Source organism: Littorina saxatilis, linkage group LG8, assembly GCF_037325665.1.
Source record: "Littorina saxatilis isolate snail1 linkage group LG8, US_GU_Lsax_2.0, whole genome shotgun sequence".
In the NCBI taxonomy this organism is placed as follows: domain Eukaryota; kingdom Metazoa; phylum Mollusca; class Gastropoda; order Littorinimorpha; family Littorinidae; genus Littorina; species Littorina saxatilis.
In genome coordinates, this window is record NC_090252.1 from 5172172 (window position 1) to 5194911 (window position 22740).

The 22740-nt window shown below is 40.0% G+C and overlaps 3 protein-coding genes and 1 long non-coding RNA gene across 5 annotated transcripts in view; 2 read left to right on the forward strand and 2 right to left on the reverse strand.

The window, feature by feature from the left end:
• LOC138972614 (galactoside alpha-(1,2)-fucosyltransferase 2-like) overlaps positions 1-6515 on the forward strand; it is a 162790-nt gene extending 156275 nt beyond the window's left edge. Inside the window, exon 3 of the transcript XR_011457678.1 lies at positions 6430-6515. The gene's annotated coding sequence lies outside the window, so the exon portion shown is untranslated. The remainder of the gene's footprint in view (positions 1-6429) is intronic.
• LOC138972612 (uncharacterized) overlaps positions 1-22740 on the forward strand; it is a 198220-nt gene that overhangs the window by 33078 nt on the left and 142402 nt on the right. The window lies entirely within an intron of this gene.
• LOC138972616 (uncharacterized) lies at positions 2232-21515 on the reverse strand. The gene is made up of 7 exons (XM_070345275.1): positions 21342-21515; positions 19459-19591; positions 17965-18011; positions 17072-17171; positions 15914-16038; positions 13204-13307; positions 2232-11971 (listed from the first exon to the last, which is right to left on the reverse strand). The coding sequence occupies exons 2-6, from the start codon at positions 19568-19570 to the stop codon at positions 13236-13238; spliced, it is 456 nt and encodes a 151-aa protein (XP_070201376.1). The 5' UTR covers positions 19571-19591; positions 21342-21515; the 3' UTR covers positions 2232-11971; positions 13204-13235.
• Positions 2232-22740, reverse strand: part of LOC138972619 (uncharacterized) — a 101371-nt gene continuing 80862 nt past the window's right edge. Inside the window, exon 2 of the long non-coding RNA XR_011457681.1 lies at positions 2232-8884. This is a non-coding gene — a long non-coding RNA (uncharacterized lncRNA). The remainder of the gene's footprint in view (positions 8885-22740) is intronic.

A 22740-nucleotide genomic window follows, 5' to 3' on the forward strand; every position in this document is an offset into this window, starting at 1 on the left:
ATTATTTTCTTTCACAATTTCTGATGTTTTATATATATATATATATCTACAAATCCGCACTTAGGTTAACCGTTTTAAAAATCTTCATTAGGTCAACCATGGCTATATGCCTTAGCTGAATTATTATGAGGATGCTAATAAGTGAATATCATAAATGAAAATAGCTCTTTAATGTGGCAACATGTCAATTTCATTGAAACCATAGTACAAGATATACACATTTTTGGTGGTCGACCTACTGAAATTATGTAAAAGTACATCATTAAGACGACTGCCGTAAAACTACCCTTTAGGTCAACTTATATATATATCTACAAATCCGCACTTAGGTTAACCGTTTTAAAAATCTTCATTAGGTCAACCATAGCTATATGCCTTAGCTGAATTATTATGAGGATGTTAATAAGTGAATATCATAAATGAAAATAGCTCTTTAATGTGGCAACATGTCAATTTCATTGAAACCATAGTACAAGATATACACATTTTTGGTGGTCGACCTACTGAACGAATGCCGTAAAACTACCCTTTAGGTCAATTTTTTCAACGAACAAAATCATCAATAGGTTGACATATACGCACTCTTTAATATTTATCCAGAAACTACACTAGGTTTACCTCAGTATAATATATATACATGTATATGTTTTAAGTTGTTTATACCTTCCCTTACACTTATGGGGGACTTTGCATCCAGACATGCAAGCTACATAAACTGCCTTTTTAAATTGAATATTTGAGAAATGTCTGGGGTCATCTGGTTTTGTGTGCTGTGCTGTACCTTGCAGTCTCTTTCCAACATTTTGTGTTGTTGAAAATGGAATAATGGAAATTAATAATAATAATAAAAGCATAGTCGTCATTTCTGTATATGGTTAATTAGCTACTGCGTAGGTCTCTTCATGAGGCTCTTAATAATTAAATTCTCAGAAACAAGACAAGAAGATAATATAGCTTTCTTGCAGCAGTGTGTGTAAAAATCTGACCTGATGTGTGTAGTGACCCTTCTTCATACTTATAAAGAAACAAAACTAACAAATGCACGAAAAACCGTATAGCTATATGAGCTTGATAGCAATATTTTTGCCTAATTTGTTTAACTGTGCAAACTGGAATCAGGGATTCATCTGTTATATGAACAGGGTATGGTTTGGGCGTCGGTCATCTGTATAGTTAAATTCAGAAAAGACCGATACATACGCATCTTAGTCTGTCAATGGACCGATTGACATGCAGCAGTCAGTTAGCTTTTGTTTACGATGTATGAAATTTCAGAGAAAAATATTCAAATGAAGTATCGTTATTGGGTAATAAGTTTTATCTTAACTTCAAAGCCATATTTTTCAGTTTGCAGACAACCGATGTTCACATTTAAAGTTTTGTTGTTGACATACTGATTGGTATGCAAAATGACCGATTGATTCATGGCTAAGTCAGTCAATGGACCTACAGTTGACAAAACCCAAGCCAAGCCCAGTGTATAGGTGGATGTCATGTATGAAAGAGTTGAATATGAAAATGTGTGAAACCTGTTGGTGGTTATAATAATGTAAATCTTCCCAAAACTGTCAAGATGTTTTCCCCTCCAGCGACAAGTGATGTACCTATGAAGCGTTTTCTTACGCTGCAGAAAACAAACAATGTGTCAGTGCAACATTTTTTGTGCAGACATTTTGTTTGTTTGTTTGCTTAACGCCCAGCCGACCACGAAGGGCCATATCAGGGCGGTGCTGCTTTGACATATAACGTGCGCCACACACAAGACAGAAGTCGCAGCACACTAGGCTTCATGTCTCTCCCAGTCACATTATTCTGACACCGGACCAACCAGTCCTAGCACTAACCCCATAATGCCAGACGCCAGGCGGAGCAGCCACTAGATTGCCAATTTTAAAGTCTTAGGTATGACCCGGCCGGGGTTCGAACCCACGACCTCCCGATCACGGGGCGGACGCCTTACTACTAGGCCAACCGTGCCGGTTTTTTACAGACATAGATTTGCAATGGTCAAATCGGTTGATAAGGATGTGACAAAGAAAAAATGATGGTATGAAGTTTGTTGACTGCATCAAAATGAGCACAAAAGCATTATCAAATGAAAACAATTACATGTAATGTATAAATTGAATATTAAAGATAACTCAGTCATAAACTAATTAATTTTTACCTGTGTCACATCCACACAAAAATGAAAAGTATCTTTATTGAAAGAAACACCAAGAATCCTTGAAAATGTTTTAGAACTTTATTCATGAAACACTAAAGACCAGTTTCAAAAGATAAGAAACAAGCAAATGCTGATAAGAAAACTGAGAACAAGAAGAAAGAAGAATAGTTTCAAAAGGTTTAACGTATGATACACCAGAGTCAAGTTTAAATCATACATAATCAAGTCCATAAATTTGGCACCTTCTTGATATTCTGATGAAACAAAAACAAAATGTAAAATCCCTGTATCTTATTAGCACCTGTACATGGCAAAAAACATTCTGCGTTATTGTATGGTTAACAACAAGAAGAGCAAACGCTCGATCGAGTCACTTTCGCAGTTCTGAATATTATATGAGGCATCAGATGGACAGGAAGAAATTGCTATTCACAACACAATGAGTCACGTTCACATAAAATTTGAGCCCGGTCACTTTTATAGTTTCCGAGAAAAGCCCAACGTTAAGTTGTGTGTTGCCGAACAGAAAAGGCTAGTTATCTCCCTTGTTTTTCTGATAACGTTCGTAAAAGGCTACAGATGTAAATACTTTGATGTAAAGAATAATCCTACAAAGTTTCAATCACATCCGATGAACTTTGTCAAAGATATAAAATGTCTAATTTTTCCTTTGACACTGACCTGTGACCTTGAAAAAGGTCAAAGGTCAACGAAACCATCGTTAAAGTGTAGAGGTCATTGGAGGTCACGACTAAACAAAATATGAGCCCGATCGCTTTGATAGTTTCCGAGAAAAGTCCAACGTTAAGGTGGTGTCTACGGACGGCCGGCCGGACAGACTAACACTGACCGATTACATAGAGTCACTTTTTCTCAAGTGACTCAAAAATGGGGGGGGGGGGGGGGGGGTGATGAAAAGCCAATTTAGCTCAACTTCTCACCTTATAAGAATCATATGGCACATGAGATCAATAATGATGAAAATAAAACAAGACATCAAAAGGCAAACACATAGTTGCCTTTGAACTGAAGACACCCAATTATTCATTTAGGGATCAAGGGACCCTGTTGGAACCTTGACATATAGTAAACCAGAAACACAGGTCCCCTACAAATGTCAAAAAGCAAGAGGTACAGAGCAATTAATCGGTCTAAAAAGTGTTTTCATACTCTTAATTGGTTTTGAATTCAGGAATCTAAGGAAAACAGAAAAGCCATTTTCAGGAATCATTGCTTTCTATTGTGTATAGTTTTTCCAAGGGTGACATAATTCATTTGAATAATACAAATCATATATTAATCAAACAAGACCCTTTCTCTTGAAAATAAAATAGTTTCAAACTAATTTTGATGCGTATCTGGGACCATGTTAGTCTTTTTTGTGACCTTGGCAAAATGATCAACAGCATCATTTACATGACTTTGCATCTAACAGTAACAGAGAGCCCTTGCACACACTCAGCAAACAGAGCAACAGCGCAAGTGACTAACCTTTTTGATACGAAATGAGTCCGAATAAGTTTGCATGTCAAGATTTAAAATTCTGATTTCTTTATCACAACCTAACCACATCATTTGGAAAGAGAACATTAGGGAAACCATACCTGGCTGACATTCTTCAAACCAAAGAAGTGCAAGACATTTTAACATAAATGTCGCACTCATAAGAAAAAGACCAAACTTAGGGTAAGACATTTCTGCAGTGATTCTACAGGGGAAGCTACTGAAAGTGAAAGGGTATCTATCATGTAGTAGAGAGTACACATTCTCAGACCACCAAAGACCATTGCCACGGTTACGTAAGCAAAACTGCCGATCTCGTTTCTGAGTTGCCAAGATGGCGGTGTCCAGTCGCAACGCTTTTTTGTCGACAGAAGAGGCCGCTGCTTTGATACCGGACGACTTGCAAAAGCATTTGAGGGTTCAAATACATGTATCTGAAAAATTTTCACATTTTATGACAACACTACTGTACTGTGATTTTAAACTTTGTCATGTCCTTCAAGTTTACCTCATGTGTGGTAACAAAACCTTATTCTTAATCCACCCTTTCCACCACATATCTGCATACTGTTGATTGTGATTACTCTCGTGATCAGATCACCGAGTTGAATACAGTGAAACCTCCCATAACGACCCCTCCCAATAACAACCACCTCCATTATCCGACTGATTTTCTTGGCACCATATATAAAATAATTTACATTAAGTTACTTTGGAAACAAATTCCATGTTAAAATTTTTGAAAGGAAACCTCAATGAGTATGGACCAAACCATTGTAGATCCTGGCTGACACATATCAGCACCAGGTTTTTCTGCCCTGGTCTGCCACCTTAACTGATAGCACGACATCATAACGCCTTTGTTCATAAAAGCCTTGATCATGGAAAAATGAAAATTAACTCACTTCGTTTTAAGGTATCAACAGTAAACAATGTTATGAGAAAAGAACAAAATCAGTAAGGAATACCTGCACTGCAAACAATGCAATGAAATTATGATAACATGTACACAATTACTTGCATAGTTATTCAATAAAGAAAAAATCAAATTAATCTACCCCCACATCATCACATCATCACATCACCAGTAGCAGCATGTTCATGATCCTTCAATCTTTACTTTATTTGGTGTTTAACGTCGTTTTCAACCACGAAGGTTATATCGCGATGGGGAAAGTGGGGGAGATGGGATAGAGCCACTTGTTAATTGTTTCTTGTTCACTAAAGCACCAATCAAAAAATTGCTCCAGGGGCTTGCAACGTAGTACAATATATGACCTTACTGGGAGAATGCAAGTTTCCACTACAAAGGACTTAACATGTCTTACATACTGCTTGACTAAAATCTTTTCAATCATGGACTATATTCTATACAAGAAACACTTAACAACTGGCCTGGGGGGGGGGGGGGGGACTGGTCTGGGGGTGATAGGAGAGAGTTTAACCTAGGGAAAGTAGCTTTCAGTCAAAAAGCCTCGTAATTAATTATATTTTCTACTAATTTGGTTGCTCTTAGGTGATTTGACCATGCTGGTTCCATTTCTGTTATCTGCTTATCTTACATATGCCTCTCGTTCGAGTTGTAAAATTAAATATTCAAAATGGCGTTTGAAAAGCAGTCTAACTTGCATAATAGGCATTTTCCTGTTGTGATGACAACATCAATTATATTTATGAATTCAGCGTGCCCAAATCCTTTAAATAACGGGCTCTGCCGGCTTAAAACTAAACATGTCGCAGAGGAACTTAGGTAGCCTAGCCTATGGGATAATACAAGATTGTTTTAAAAGACTGTCATGGCCGTGTTGTTTCAGATAGAAAGATGGTTATTGTTTGAAAAGTGGTTTTTTTTTAAATTAAGAAAACAATGCAATGATGAAATAGAAATTTCAGAATTTTTTTGACATGCACCTTTAAAACAGAGCAAACTAACAGCCACTTGGTCAATAGTCTTTCTCAACTGGATGCAACAATAGGACACACTAACCACTTGGTCAATAGTCTGTCTCAACTGGATGCAACAATAGGACACACTAACATTGTTTAAAACAGAGCAAACTAACAGCCACTTGGTCAATAGTCTTTCTCAACTGGATGCAACAATAGGACACACTAACCACTTGGTCAATAGTCTTTCTCAACTGGATGCAACAATAGGACACACTAACCTCGTTTAACACAGAGCAAACTAACAGCCACTTGGTCAATAGTCTTTCTCAACTGGATGCAACAATAGGACACACTAACCTTGTTTAAAACAGAGCAAACTAACAGCCACTTGGTCAATAGTCTTTCTCAACTGGATGCAACAATAGGACACACTAACCTTGTTTAAAACAGAGCAAACTAACAGCCACTTGGTCAATAGTCTTTCTCAACTGGATGCAACAATAGGACACACTAACCTTGTTTAAAACAGAGCAAACTAACAGCCACTTGGTCAATAGTCTTTCTCAACTGGATGCAACAATAGGACACACTAACCTTGTTTAAAACAGAGCAAACTAACAGCCACTTGGTCAAGTCTTTCTCAACTGGATGCAACAATAGGACACACTAACCACTTGGTCAATAGTCTGTCTCAACTGGATGCAACAATAGGACACACTAACCTTGTTTAAAACAGAGCAAACTAACAGCCACTTGGTCAATAGTCTTTCTCAACTGGATGCAACAATAGGACACACTAACCTTGTTTAAAACAGAGCAAACTAACAGCCACTTGGTCAATAGTCTTTCTCAACTGGATGCAACAATAGGTTTGTTTGTTTGTTTATTTGTTGCTTAACGTCCAGCCGACTACGCAGAGCCATATCAGGACGAGGAAGGGGGGGATGAAGGGGGCCACTTGTCAAGCGATTCCTGTTTACAAATGCACTAACCCATTACTTGTGTCCCAGCAGGCTTTAGTAAAACTAAATTAATACCTACTGGAAGATTACCAGTTTCCAGTGTGTTAAAATAGGCTTAACCTATCTACTGCTGGACTTACATCAGAACACTAACAGATTAAACTATACATGAATCGCGAGACAAGCGGCAAGAGAAGAGATTTTTGGAAAAAATACAGGTGAATGAGCAAGAAGGCAGAAAAAGGAAAAGAATTCATGAAGAAAAAGAGAGCATGACAGGAAAGAGGAACCAAAAATCTACCTAACATCAAACTAGAAAGCTCCTGCGGTTCCAAAAACAGGAGGGGCCTTTAATTTCATAACCGCAGTGCCCCACTGCGGGATGCAACAATAGGACACGCTAACCTTGCTTTGAAAAAAAAAAAAAAAAACCCACCAATGTTCCATGAAACTTTCCTATCAGGACGTGAAGGATCTACACACTTTCAAACACAACTCCAGATCATGAGGAAAGGATGAAAAAGAGAATGAAAAGTGGTTGTTGCATCATTTTCACTCCATAACTACTGACAATGATAGTCCTAATCTTTGGGAAATTGGAACTCTATCAGAACTGTGTAGGAAGTCATGAGATAAGATGAAATTTACACAGTGTCAAAAGCGACTTTGCTCCTGAACTTCTTTCTCTCGTTGAATTTTTTGCTCCATACCAAGCTGACTTTTTGTTTCTTTTCAAGTGGAATACCACAAAAAACATTGTGCACTGTCAAGAAAGCTTGAATTTCTTTGATGCCAGGCAATGACCCTGTCACACCTCTCCCAGTCTTCTGTATGTCACTTTTGAAATATGCCTCAACCTTTTTTGTGTCCACAGCTTCCCATTGGTAGCTAGTATGATCTTTTTCGAGACTCACTTTCCGCTGCAGCAACAGAAGAATCACCATTAATACTTGAACTGGCAGTGGCAGTCGTAGAATGCTCATCTGAAATACTAGACGAACTGGCAGTGACAGTCGTAGAATGCTCATCTGAAGTACTTGAACTGGCAGTGGCCGTCGTAGAATACTCATCTTAAGTACTTGAAGAACTGGCAGTGGCAGTCGTAGAATGCTCATCTGAAGTACTCGAAGAAGTGACAGCAGCAGTCGTAGAATGTGCATCTGAAGTTCTTGAAGAACTGGCAGTGCAAGAAGTGGCAGTCACTAACACTGATTTGCCACAAGTTTTGCCGTGCATGTCCAGTGACTGTAAAAATCCACCCACCCTGGTCACCTCCATTACAGCCAACGGACATTGGTACACATTTTTGTTGACAGAACCACTGTGACCCATCTGCCGATAGAACAACTCTCTTTCACTCTCTGGAACATCTTGCAAGGCAAATACAGTAGACGATCGGTGTCTGAACTTATCCGCTATCAACAGATGAGGCTTTTTCAGTTTGTCGCCCATTTCTTTTGTGACAGAGCTAATGCAATTCCAGCCTGTAACATGATCCATTGACTGTCCAGTGTTTGGAAACAGGAACACATTGTCTTTGTGAATTCCAACAGTGCTTCTTTCCTCCATCAGTTTGCGCAGGGGTTCCAGAGTATCATTGGGAATCAACACTGGAACGAGGCGACGACTTCCCTTCCCTGCCTGATAGGCAAGTTTGTGATTTGTCATGAGGGACTTTTCAAGAGGATCCGACACGTTTTGAACCAGATCTTCATCAATCCATTTTCCATCTTCTGCGTCTTTCCATTCTGTTGTTGTCAGTCTAGCGGGTTCTCCACCACGACACGCATTTTACATTGTGAGTCTCGTAACTATCAGATTTCTTAGAATGATGAACTGGTGTACATCCCATAGTTTGTAATTATCATTCATCATTGACTTTGAGTTCCCAACATGTTCTTTCTAAGTTGCGATGTCTATTTCCACAGGTTGATCTTCCGGCTGTCTCAAAACTGTTTCTCCTTTGTTCACAGTGCAGCTATGCAGAGTAAAAAATGAAGTCCCAGTTCAAATTCAGGACATCATAAAATGTCTGCAGTTCATCGCCCTGGTCCAAAAGGTTGTGTTTCTTTCTTTCTTTATTTGGTGTTTAACGTCGTTTTCAACCACGAAGGTTATATCGCGACGAGGGAAAGGGGGGAGATGGGATAGGGGAAAGGGGGGAGATGGGATAGAGCCACTTGTTAAGTGTTTCTTGTTCACAAAAGCACCAATCAAAAAACCGCCCCAGGGGCCCGCAACGCAGCACAACACATGACCTTACTGGGAGAATGCAAGTTTCCAGTACAAAGGACTAAACATTTCTTACATACTGCTTGACTAAAATCTTTACAAACATTGACTATATTCTATACAAGAACCACTTAACAAGGGTTAAAGGAGAAACAGAATCCGTTAGTCGCCTCATACGACATGCGGGGTGCAGAGAAATAAGGATGTGGAAAAGAAGACTTTTGGTAAGTGAAATAAAGGTGATGGATCCAGTCAGGTAGAAATAAGACAACAAGAAAAGAATTGGAAAACTGCAGGGAATAGTAGGGAGAGTTTTCTTGGAAGGAAATATAGGTGAAAGGACTGGTAAGGCAGAAATAAGACAAAAGAAGAGAAGAAACAGAACCGTCAGTCGCCTCTTACGACATGCTGGTTAGCATCGGGTAAATTCTTTCTAGTCCCAACCAATATGGGACTCCCCCTAACCCGCGGGGGGTAAAGGTTGTGTTGAGCATAGTAGCCACGCATCACCTTAACAGCTTTCTTAATCACAAAGCCGATGGTGACTTTCTGGCCTGACTTTTCTGTACCGTTTTCATCATGTGAAAGCTCTTGGATTGCCTGTGTCAAGTAATCAAAATTCTTTCTCTGAAACAGATCTTCACCTGTGTGTACAGTAATCCTTTGTTTTTTAACTTTGTGAGATTATTGACTTAAGCAACATCGTTCATTTTCTTAAATAGGCTGGCAAATGCACGCATGTCTGACATGACCCCACGTTTATCTTTTTGTACAGCTTTTGCCCATAATTTCTGACCAAGAAGCAAAACCACTTTATCCTTGCGGCATATTTCTCCGATATCATCATGTCTGAAGCGGTCTAAAACCTCTGTCTGAAACCGAGTAGAAACATCTGATCTTAAGGAAGAAAAATCAACTGTTCTAGCGCCTGTTGTTGATGAAGCTGCACTGGAACACATCTTCTTGTGTTGACAAATCCTTGATTTACTGTAAAAGCCTTTACATGAACTGCACATCACTGTTTTCTGGGTGCCCTGGGACCTTTCTCTAATCAAAGTGACTCCTACTCCTTGTTCTGCTTGCAAGAGAACATTTTTGGCATAGATTCCTTCTTTCTTCAAGGCATCAGATACACAATCTTGTTCCGTCTTTGGGAGTGCTAATGCTGCTTTAACTGCCTCTTCATCTTTGTGTTTTCGACGTAGGTGTCGCGGAAGCACAGCCTGAAATTCTCCACAGTACACACATGGCCGCTTCGGTCTTTTTTTCTTTTGTTTTGGTATAGCTTGTTTCTGGGGTTGGCTACCTGATGTTGATTCCGTTGTAACTGCTGTTGTCTCTGACCTGCTTTCTGCTGTTGTCTCTGACAAACTTTCTGCTGTTGATGGTGATTTGTTTTGTGCTGTTGATGATCGATCTGCTTTCTGCTGCTGCTGCTCCGCTTTCTGCTGTTATTAGTGTTAATGATGGTCTGCTTTCTAGTGTCGATGATGATCTGCTTTCTGCTGTTGATGATGGCTTACTTTTTGCTTGTGATGATGATCCGCTTTCTGCTGTTGATGATGATCTGCAATCTGCTGTTGATGATGATCTGCTGTTTGTTGCTGTTGATGATGATCTGCTGTTTGTTGCTGTTGATGATGATCTGCTGTTTGTTGCTGTTGATGATGATCTGCTGTTTGTTGCTGTTCTGCTGTTTGTTGCTGTTCCTGATCTGCTGTTTGTTGCTGTTGATGATGATCTGCTGTTTGTTGCTGTTGATGATGATCTGCTGTTTGTTGCTGTTGATGATGATCTGCTGTTTGTTGCTGATCTGCTGTTTGTTGCTGTTGATGATGATCTGCTGTTTGTTGCTGTTGATGATGATCTGCTGTTTGTTGCTGTTGATGATGATCTGCTGTTTGTTGCTGTTGATGATGATCTGCTGTTTGTTTTTGCTTAACGCCCAGCCGACCACGAAGGGCCATATCAGGGAGGTGCTGCTTTGACATTTAACGTGCGCCACACACAAGACAGAAGTCGCAGCACAGGCTTCATGTCTCACCCAGTCACATTATTCTGACACCGGACCAACCAGTCCTAGCACTAACCCCATAATGCCAGACGCCAGGCGGAGCAGCCACTAGATTGCCAATTTTAAAGTCTTAGGTATGACCCGGTCGGGGTTCGAACCCACGACCTCCCGATCACGGGGCGGACGCCTTACCACTAGGCCAACTGTGCCGGTCATGATGATCTGCTATTTGTTGCTGTTGATGATGATCTGCTATTTGTTGCTGTTGATGATGATCTGCCTTCTGCTGTAGATGACGACTCGCGTTTTGCTCTTGATGATAATCTGCTGTTTTTTGGTGTTGATGGCGATCTTTTCCCAGCTGCTGACAATCTTTCTTTCTTTATTTATGTTGTGTTTAACGTCGTTTTCAACCGTTCAAGGTTATATCGCGACAGGGAAAGGGGGGGGGGGGGGATGGTTTGTTTGTTTGTTGCTTAACGTCCAGCCGACTACGCAGAGCCATATCAGGACGAGGAAGGGGGGGATGAAGGGGGCCACTTGTCAAGCGATTCCTGTTTACAAATGCACTAACCCATTACTTGTGTCCCAGCAGGCTTTAGTAAAACTAAATTAATACCTACTGGAAGATTACCAGTTTCCAGTATGTTAAAATAGGCTTAACCTATCTACTGCTGGACTTACATCAGAACACTAACAGATTAAACTATACATGAATCGCGAGACAAGCGGCAAGAGAAGAGATTTTTGGAAAAAATACAGGTGAATGAGCAAGAAGGCAGAAAAAAGAAAAGAATTCATGAAGAAAAAGAGAGCATGACAGGAAAGAGGAACCAAAAATCTACCTAACAGCAAACTAGAAAGCTCCTGCGGTTCCAAAAACAGGAGGGGCTTTTAATTTCATAACCGCAGTGCCCCACTGCGGGAGGGGGGGATGGGATAGAGCCACTTGTTAACTGTTTCTTGTTCACAAAAGCACTAATCAAAAATTGCCCCAGGGGCCTGCAACGCAGTACAATATATAACCTTACTGGGAAAATGCAAGTTTCCAGTACAAAGGACTCAACATGTCTTACATACTGCTTGACTAAAACTGCTGACAATGATGAACTGCTTTCTGCTGCTGTTGATGAGGACCTGTCTCCTATTTCAGTCCTTCTGACCTTTTTTCTGCTGCTGGGTACGAAGCTGGTCTGTGGGTCACTGTTAACAAATTAAATGAGAACTTTAGCAATAAGATAAAGAGGGCTGGAAAGCTTGTTTTTCCAATAAAATATAACACAGATTTGGAGTACTTATAAAAGCAGTGCATTGCTCATGACACCCATCTTGTAAACTTAGAAACTTTCTTCATATTAGGTAAAAATTCAGCCTGTTTATTAGCAATAAAATCAGAAGCAGCAGTTTATTGCATTGTAATTTAACATAGAGAAGCACTGTTGTATTGACACAACGTTATATTGAATGAATTCCCGACTATATTCAAATCACCGCTAGGCCCTAACAAAAGCTCTTCTTAGTATTTGATAAAAAAAATAAAGGCTATATTGAAATTTTGGCTATATTCAGGCATGAGGAAGTTTCTAAATTGTATACATGTCACAATGTGGGCTACTGAATTAACTCTTAACGTCCTATACCGCGCGGTTCCGCTCGTGGGCTGTAGTCCTGAACTCAGTTGCCGACTGACACAAACTTTCGCATTCGGCTTTTCTTATCTCGTAACTCCACATTAAATACCATTCTCTTAATCTCTCGAAGTATGGCTGCCCATGTGGCAGGGTATAATAAACAAACGGCCATAAACGCAAAATTCTCATTCGCAAAAAGGGATGGCCCAGGGAGCTCAAGCACAAGAAGAAGAAGAAGAAGAAGAAGAAGAAGAAGAAGAAGAAGAAGAAGAAGAAGAAGAAGAAGAAGTTTCTTGAGCGCAAATTTTACACCCGCCCTGCGGGCGATCACATTCTCAATTTTGTTCGCCCACACTAATTTTTATTTGCCTAGGGCAACAAGGGTGACCGATCTTGTGCACGCCTGATATTGAAACAAAATTTCTGCTCACAAGAACTTTTCCCCTGCTTATTTTGAATTTAACATTGATTCGAATTTAAAGAAACTTAACCTCAAGAGATCCAAGTGCAGAGTCAGTTAGGTACAGTCAAACCTTTTGAATACAACCATCAAAAAGATTCTGTAACTCAGGCTTTGAAATTTGTCTATTTCTTATCTTTAAGAGGCTCTCCCACTTGTTCAACCATAATATACTCGTCTTAGTCTTACAGATGCACTTTAGTCTCTTAGCCTCAAGGTTTCCCTGTATTTTCTAGTTCACTATGTAACAGAAAAGTGGCATTCAGACCACATAAAGCAAAACATTTGACGGTAAAATAACAAAAACAGAAAGGTTCAAGTAAGAGCAGAGGAAAATCATGTACTTTGATCATATAAAGTCCTCCGTGTCCTTGGTTTAAGGAGAGGATAATCCAGAGATTGAAGAAGCTCCCGTCTCACTCTCAGTGTCAGGACAGTAGTCTTCGTCCTGAAACAAAATATCCAGGTTTTGTTCTTTTTACATACTCATAAACAATATCATTGTACAGGTTTCAGCCTAACTTTTGCATGGACATAAGATTTCATGACACTTTGTTGTAAGGTGCTTTAAAAATTTTTTTTAAAAACCTAGACAAGGATGTCCGAGGGGACACGGCGTCACCGTGTATAGCACGGTCTGCTCGTAATTGGATGTTAGCCGAGCTTAACGTATAGCAGCCAGCCGCAACTAACAACAGCTCAAACCGCCCAGTAGCTCGGTTGGTAGCTCAGTTGGTAGAGCACTGGACTTGTGATCGAAAGGTCGCAGGTTCGAATTCGGGCCGGGACGGACACGGGTCAACTTTATGTGCAGACCCAGAGACAGAAGCCATGTCCCACCCCCGTGTCATCACAATGGCACGTAAAAGACCTTGGTCATTCTGCCATAAGTGCAGGTGGCTGAATACACCCAAACACGCAGACACCTGGGTAGCGCGACTCCGTTGCTGCTAGCTTTCCACTGGGACAATAAAGTAATGAGAAATGAGAGAGAAATGAGTATGAATTCTCCTTCTTCCCAAGAACAACAGCAGACTAGAACAAGTCAGCAACGCAACGCCAGGACAGTTTAAAGCCATCCGCTGGTAATTGGACTCCGTTGCTGCTAGCTTTCCACTGGGAGGAAGCGACCCGAATTTCCCAGCGATGGGACAATAAAGTAATGAGAAATGAGAGAGAAATGAGTATGAATTCTCCTTCTTCCCAAGAACAACAGCAGACTAGAACAAGTCAGCAACGCAACGCCAGGACAGTTTAAAGCCATCCGCTGGTAATTGGACGTTAGCTCCGCTTAACGTATAGCAGCCAGCTGCACACAGTGATAGACACAGACGGCATTTTGTGAAACCACGCATGGTGTATACAACCAAAATGAGGGGAATTGAAACCGAGAAATCGCTAATAAATCATGAATCGCTAAATATTTGTCAACCAAACTTGGCACACAATCTGCTGATATGCACAGGCATGAGCAAGTTCCAGAATTTTCACTCGCCTTGTGGGCTAGTGAAATTCAAAATTGACTAGCCCACAAACAATTTCACTTGCCCACAAAAATGAGTTTCCAAACAACAAAACGATTCTATCCATTCAAACGTGGTGAAAGGCGAGCAGGTCTTTGCAAGCGCCTGTACAGATCGCATTAGTTGAGCGACATGAGCACGCTAGTCTTGCGTTAGCTGGTGCATAGCGTGTCCCCCCCTCGGTGTCTTCAACCTTTTTGTTTGAGTTTACCCATTTTTTGGTGTTTTGTTGGTGAGACTTTGATGTTTCGTGTGCACGTATGTTTTCTAGCTTAATTTGTCCGTACCAACAACGAATGGCCCCTTTCTTTCCTTCTCAGAAGCGGCATGCTTTTTGCAAGCAGTACTGTACACAACATGACATTTTTGTGTAGTCTGCCTGGAAGGAACGCTTCCTCTGTCCGGAGTCATACTTTTTAATCTCTCGGACTCCGTTCCCTCTGGTTTGGCTAGTTGTCCAAGTATTTCTACATGTTTACAGCTTCAGATCTGCCTAGGCTTCTGAGACACACATGCTGCGTCGACAATACTGATTGGTTAAAATCGTGTCAACAAAAAGTCCTGATAACCCTGAAATCATAAGGTCATTCTGATTGGTCACTAAAGAGAATTTCCTGGAACTGGAGCTCCGATCACATCTAATTTTAGCAATCGTAGACGACAACGTGCTTCACAACAGACAATCGTCGCTTGGAAATTGATACCACAGACCCAAAATTTACACTCGCCAAGCGGGCGATCATTATAAAACTTTCTACTCGCCCACACTCATTTCTGGTCGCCTGTGGCAAGTGGGCGACCGATCTTGCTCATGCCTGTATGCACCTAACCCTACCTGCAAAGTTTGGTTGAAAAACAGCACAAAAAGTGGGTTCATCGAAACCGGTATATTTCGACCAAACTTTGCAGGTAGGTTTAGGTGCATATCAGCATATTGTGCAGGGATGTGGTTAGGCGTCGGACATCGGACATAGACCGATTACAAGGCTCAAATGTCCGATTCACATAAACGCATTGCGGTCAGATGTCCTATCGTTTTCAACTGAGCGCGGTCATGGTCCGATAAAAACTCCATTCCTTCGGACAGCACGATATTTGATATTCTTTCCGTGATAGTGCTGAAGTTTTTGGTCGTTTTTTAGTTTGTTTCTCTTTTGTGTGTGTCCTGCACACAATGTTGGTGCATGTACTGATATGTGTGTTTGCACATGATAATTTTGTGTTTTGTACACAATTATAATGTCCTATTGAAATGTCTGAAAGCAGTCAAATGTCCTATTGATGCCGAAGAGCTCAGGGCATTTGTCCTATAGGTATGAATTTGTGGCAACATCCCTGATTGTGTACTGAAAAATCGCTAATAAATCATGAATCGCTAAATATTTGTCAACCAAGCTTGGCACACAATATGCTGATATGCACCTAATCCTACCTGCAAAGTTTGTTTGAAAAACAGCACAAAAAGTGGGTTCATCGAGACCCGTATACTTTGCAGGTACTACAGTATATCAGTAACAAAATCAACACTTACTAAGGGCAGGCTGTCAACATTTGATCTGCTTTCTGCTGATGTTGCTGAGGACCTGTCTGCTATCGCAGTCGATGATACCTCTGACCTGCTTTCTGCTGCTGGGTTCAAGACTGGTCTGTAGGTCTCTGTTAACAAATTAAATGAAAACTAGCAATGAGACAAACAGGGCTGGAAAGCTTATAATTATGATATCCCAATCTTCTTCTTCTTCTACGTTCCCGGCCATACGTCTAGATGTCCAGTCCAGTGTTGAGTGCAAATCCCGCAGTCAGCCGCAGTGATGCCGCTGTCCCCCACAGCTTTTCGCGGAGCTCCACTTCACTCGGCCACGTTTGGCGCCTCAGGGTGTGTGATATCCCAATAACATATAACACAGATTTGAAGTACTTATAAAAGCCATTTGAAAAAGCAAACAGAGGTTGCTACACTTGAAGATTTTCACTGGCTACTTATCCGGAAGGACTATATTAGACAGACGGGCAGGTTCCGTAAATGAGCCTCTATACTTCACTCATTACATTTATTAGACACTGTCATGCAACATGCTGCCTGACAAATTTTTCCCCATAACCTCTCTCATGTTCTTTTGTTGTTTTCCGACTTATCAATTATGTCTCGATTTATGCGCAATGTAGTGACTTTTCCTCTGATCACAATACGCATTAACTTTGTGCGAGTGTCTTATGTGCACTTATTACAATTGAAAAAATCCCCTCAAATATTGGCGCTCTAAGTCTTCTTCTTCTTTTTCCCTTAAGCTAGCTACTAGCTAGCTGCCCTTTCCCCACCTCCTGTATCACCAACCCCTTCCCATTTTCTGCTTGTTTGTGTATCTGTTTTGTCTTTTGTTTTGTTTTTCGTTTCCTGAAAGGAGCTAATGTACTTATTCCGCCATCATGCTAACCTTTGTTTTGTAATTACTATGATTGCTTAAAATAAGCATTATATGCTCGAGTATGTAATCATCCATGCATTGTTCTTGTCATGATTAAAATTGAATAAAGTTTTGTTTAAACCAAGAAGAAGAAGAGTGATATTACTGATAACAAGCAACACAACAGTTCATTGCTCATGACATGCATATTGTAGAGATCAGAGGCAGAACTAACAAAAACAGAAATGTTCAACTTCAAGTAGGAGCGGAGGAAAATCATGTACCTTGATCATATAAAGTCTTCTGGTTGCTTGGTTGAAGGAGAGGGTAGTCCACTGAGATTGAAGAAGCTCCTGTCTCATTCTCCGGGCAGTAGTTTTCATTCTGAAACAAAAATTACAGGTTATGTTCTTTTCCACACACTCATAAACACACATCATTGAACAGATTTCTGCATGTAACAGTAACACCTACACATGTCCACTTGTCAACATTGAGTGGAAACCATTTTACAACATATTGGAAAACTTTTGACAGTCAATCTCTACAAAAATCAATTGTAAAGTCATCATTAGGGCAACCATTGTAAATATAAAAATCTTGTTTGTCAAACAAAGCTAAAAGCTGATCAAAGGTGGAGCTTTGCCCTTGTTATAATCATATCCTGAGTTTGTTCTTTAAAAGCTTTGTCGAAATGTTAGGTAGCTGGCCATAAAAACTATAACAGCAAATGAACAATAAACCTGGGCATATTTGTTATGGTGCGCATAGTTTCTTTCATAAGGCTGCATGCATCTTTATCAATAAGTGGCACAACTGATTGCAAGTGTCCCTGTCTGCCTAACCTCTTTGTAATACCCACTAACAGTAACAGTAAACGATGTTGATAGGTGTAAACCACAGAGCCTTCACAACACACACAAAAACGGATGTACTAATATCGCAAGCTTGAAGCACACAAGCGCAATGGTGGTGTAACAGACTTCTCTGGGGTATCAACATAGCTGGCTTTAAACCACAGACCACCTATCAATGTCTATATTGAGGATTGATTGAAGAATAAGGAATGTAATGTACCATATTTGTCTATAGTCAGTAGCAAATCAATTCTACAAGAAGAAGGAAGTAGACACTAATAGTAATACAAAATGACAAAAAGAAAAGAGCACTGACATACCTCTAATGTCTGAGGAGTGGTGAGTATTCTGGAGATACTGGACTTATCTGTACAGAGAAAATGCACACTGAACTGGTTACAATGGTGATTTAAAAACAACTTTTAAAAGTTTAAACTTTGTAAACAAGCAGAGAAGAAAAACAATTCTCAGTTAATCTGGTAGATTTCAAGTGACCATATTATGTATCTAATATAAGGATGCCCTTGTAATCCATTCATGCTTTTTGAAGAAAACGCCCTGACTGAATTGTTTTGTTGGGTAAAGCTCTTTCGAGTTTGAGCGCTCATATACATACTCTTTTTTGTTTGTTTGTTTGTTTGCTTAACGCCCAGCCGACCACGAAGAGCCATATCAGGGCGGTGCTGCTTTGACATATAACGTGCGCCACACACAAGACAAAAGTCGCAGCACAGGCTCCATCAGGGGCTCACATCCATGAGAGATGGCATAGGACAAATGTCCTGGACAATGTAAAAGCGATAGGACATTTGTCCCGGAAAAAAATTAATAGGACCTTTTTTGTCTCGCAACAAAACGGACACTAACAGCATGGTTTTGTCTGCTTGGAGAGACACATCGTAGCAAATCAAACTACTGTAAATTGGAAAGTAGTGACAGTTTCCAGATCAAATGAAAGCATAATCGGACAATAACCCCTTTGTGACAAAAACAATAGGACATATGTCCTCTTGCATGAAAAATGTATAGGACATTTGGAAAAAATATCCGTGTATGTCCGATGTCCGACGTGGATGTGAGCCCCTGCTCCATGTCTCACCCAGTCACATTATTCTGACACCGGACCAACCAGTCCTAGCACTAACCCCACAATGCCAGACGCCAGGCGGAGCAGCCACTAGATTGCCAATTTTAAAGTCTTAGGTATGACCCGGCCGGGGTTCGATCCCACGACCTCCCGATCACGGGGCGGACGCCTTACCACTAGGCCAACCGTGCCGGATACATACTCTAAATATTGTTAATGTTAGTTGTTACTATACATGATCGTTCGTTATTTTTCATGAATCTTCACATGTCGAGTTTCAAGGATTTTAATGTGTGATCTGTTAATGTTGTGTAATAAAGCTAGGATTGAAAACGCTCATCTATTGATTTGAATACATATTATATATCTTCCTGGTTTGCAAATGATTCAAAACATCTGGCAATAATTAGGTTGATTTTAGTACTGTATCGGTCATTGACCGACTGAGCATAAATTCAACATCTAGATCATTTAGAAAATTGTTTTGGTCATCGCTTATTTCGATGACAGATTGATTGAAAAGTCAATGACCAGCTCACTGAAAAATCAATCGGTCATTTCACAATTCTATGCGTCAAGTGACCGATGACCGACAAGAATCCTATTCACTGATCTGGTCTTTGACTTTAGTTAAGCTTGCAAACCTGTATATATGGCTGGTACTAGTAAAACTAAATACATGTATTCAAAATAAATCCCCTGAACATCAACTGAGTAAATTTCTTACCAGAACTTGTGCTTGTTGTCAGGCTTCCATGTTTCTTTAAGTTTGACAAAGAGAGCTGCAACATGAACTGCCCTCTGGAAAAGTGAGCAAAGTATCCAGGATCCAACGCCATATTCCTCAGCTTCAAATTAGCCTGATGGATAATTTCAAATATTATAATGAATTAATCTTAAACACAAACATAACACATCACATCATGTCATCAAAAATTACAGGTTAAGTTCTTTTCCACATACTCACAATGATAAACACACATCATTGAACATATTTCTGCATGTAATACTTAGGTAACACCTACACATATCAACCTGTCAACATTGTGTGAACATTGAGTGAAAACCATTTTTTATCATATTGGAAAACTGTTGACAGTCAATCTCTAGAAAAATCATTTATAAAGTCATCATTCAAGGGCAACCATTGTAAATATTATAATTTTGATTGTCAAACTCAAAGCTTAGTTAAAGCTGATCAAAAGTGGAGCTTTGCCCTTTTTATATCCTGAGTCAGTTCTTTAACAGCTTGGTGGAAATGTTAGGTATAGCTGGCCAAGTCAGGGAATGCTTTAACACATTAACACTAATAACAGCAATAAACCTGGGCATATTTGTTATGGTGCGCATAGTTTCTTTCATAAGGTTGCATGTATCTTTATCAATGTGTGGCACAACTGATTGAAAGTGTCACTGTATGCCTAACTTCTTTGTACTTCACACTATATAACAGCGAAAGATATCAAATATCACTAACTACCACGTAAAAGCACACCGCTAACTTTGAGCCCAACATTATGCTTAGTATTAGTATAAGCTCTGAAATGTATTTTAAGTTGATTAAACCAGAGGTGACGGTTAGAACAAATAGCGCTGGATGGTTATTGAAAACAGAGCTCTGATGAGCATATTTAATGAACGTTTTCTGTCGTTACACTCATTATCGAAGACAAAATCAAATTATGTCAACAAAAAAAACCAACGTTAAAGTTTTTTGATATGCCGGACAGTCTAACAGTAACACTGCATGCCCATGGATGTACATTAAATCCATGCATAGACTAACTGATTACTCAGGTGAGCCAAAAAGAACTGAACACCCCAGCGAGCCAGCTTTCTTGACCGCCAAGGACGACCACGCACGTTTCCGGCCAATTTATGTGGAGCACGTGATGCGCACAAAAAATATTGTCGGTTTAGAAGTGTTGTCTGCGCAATGATCGCGGCGGCTTTCTTGACCGCCAAGGACGACCACGCACGTTGTGAGACGTCATTCGTTAGACCTCAATTAACGCGTGCCTCTAAGTTCTAACAAGCAAGAAACACAAACAGTATTCCTTCCAGATAAGTAAAAAAAAATGTGTACACGAGGCTAGGTAAATTCAACAGATTTGTTTTGTATTACCATATATAATAATATTATATATTATGATCGTTATCATATGAATTTATTCTCAAATGAACAATATACGAGCCTCTGATTGTTTGCACATAAAACTATCCACAACTGGCGTGTGTGGAACCCAAAACAGCAGCAAATTGAATCACTGAATGACTTCAGTTTGAAAATGTCCGAACGTTCATAATCATATCTCCGCTTCAAAAGAACATTCGTTCGCCCGTCGACTGTACGAAATCTAACAATATGTGTCCTTATCACGGTCAAGCTTAGAATGATTTGGTAAAGATTGAAGGCCTCAGCACAGGCCATGAACATGATGACGAGATTTTCTAAGATGGCGAACACTGCGTGGTCGAAATAGCATAACAAAAGTTACTTTTCATGTCCAAGCGGAAGCATTTTCCCATTGAGTGGCATGTAAAACAAAAAAGAAAGTGGTAAACAAACACATACAACAAGTTCAGCATTCGTGTCACATTGCAACTCACCTTTCTTTCTCTCACTCTCCCAGAAACACATCAATCGAGTCATCATGCAGCTTCGCCATTTTTCAGTTTCGCCGCGCTGGGGTGCGCCTCATTGTGAGGTCAATGACGTCATTCTTAAAATAGGCCAAGATATAACTTTTCAGCGTTGTCGCATGGTGCTTCAACTGATTCTAAATGCATGCAGACGTTAGAAAGTCAACTTTGGTGGTTTTGTGTTAAAACTGTTGAAAGTAGACAACAGCTCGGATTTCACGGAAAGAACACTCCCATAACCAAATATATTTGAAGATAATGTCATGTTGACATAAAGGTGAAAATCAGAGTAGTCACCCTAATGACTGCAATACAAAATGGTACTGTTCTCATTCAGTTTGATTCTGATTTATCTGCATCTTCTTTACCAGTGACGTCTCGATGTGTTTCCTCGTTAGCGCAGTGGATCAAGCGTCCTGGGACAGAAACGAGGTTCAGAGAGGCCAAAACAATAGGTCGACCGACTTTCGGTCGACCCAACTACAAAGTTCAATGAAAATTATCTATAGGTCGACAAAAAGTCGACCTATAGACTGTTTGTACTAATATATATATATATATATATATATATATAAAACATCAGTAATTGTGAAAAAAACAATTGAAAGTCAGCAGAGACTTTCTTCGAGATTTGTTAAAATCTCTTAGCAGAGATAGAGAGAGAATTAAGTATCCCTTCACAGACAGCCTATTGGGAGCATCAGACCCTCCTCAAGGGGGACCGAGATTTACAGAGCAAAGTCCCTTTGTGGGGGACGTATCGCAAGGTAATCTAGTCCTGAGGAAGACCATTGTATTTGTACCTAGACCAGACACGTGTTTCGACACCATTGTGTCTCATCAGTGGTCAGGTGGTACTGATGGCGAGAGTTGTCAACCCATGGTATCCAACTAAGAAGCAAACCATTCTCTGAATGGTAGCTTCTGTTGGCATGGGAGACTACCCTCATCTGACAACCCCAAGAGGATATCTGTGAAGGGAAACACTTTGATTTAAGGCCAAAGTGTAGAATTGATATTTATTAAGAAAGAATTTAGAAATTTAGACAAGTTTTAACCAAGAAATTAGGTTAAAACAAGGGAAATTTGAAAAAGCCTAAAGGGAGGTAACTCTGTACCAGCCTGCAGATCCAGAAATGGATACGCGAACAAGTTAGATCTAATTTTGAAAAGGTTAAACAGGAAAAGCGGTCAACTTTTCACTGCTGTTCAACACAGGACTTGGTAAAGAAGAAGTTTTCTGCTTTATTCAATTGGATCGCTTTAAAGGCGATGCAACTTTCACGGTGACCACATTATAAAACATCAGTAATTGTGAAAGAAACAATTGAAAGTCAGCAGAGATATATATATGTGTGTGTGTGTG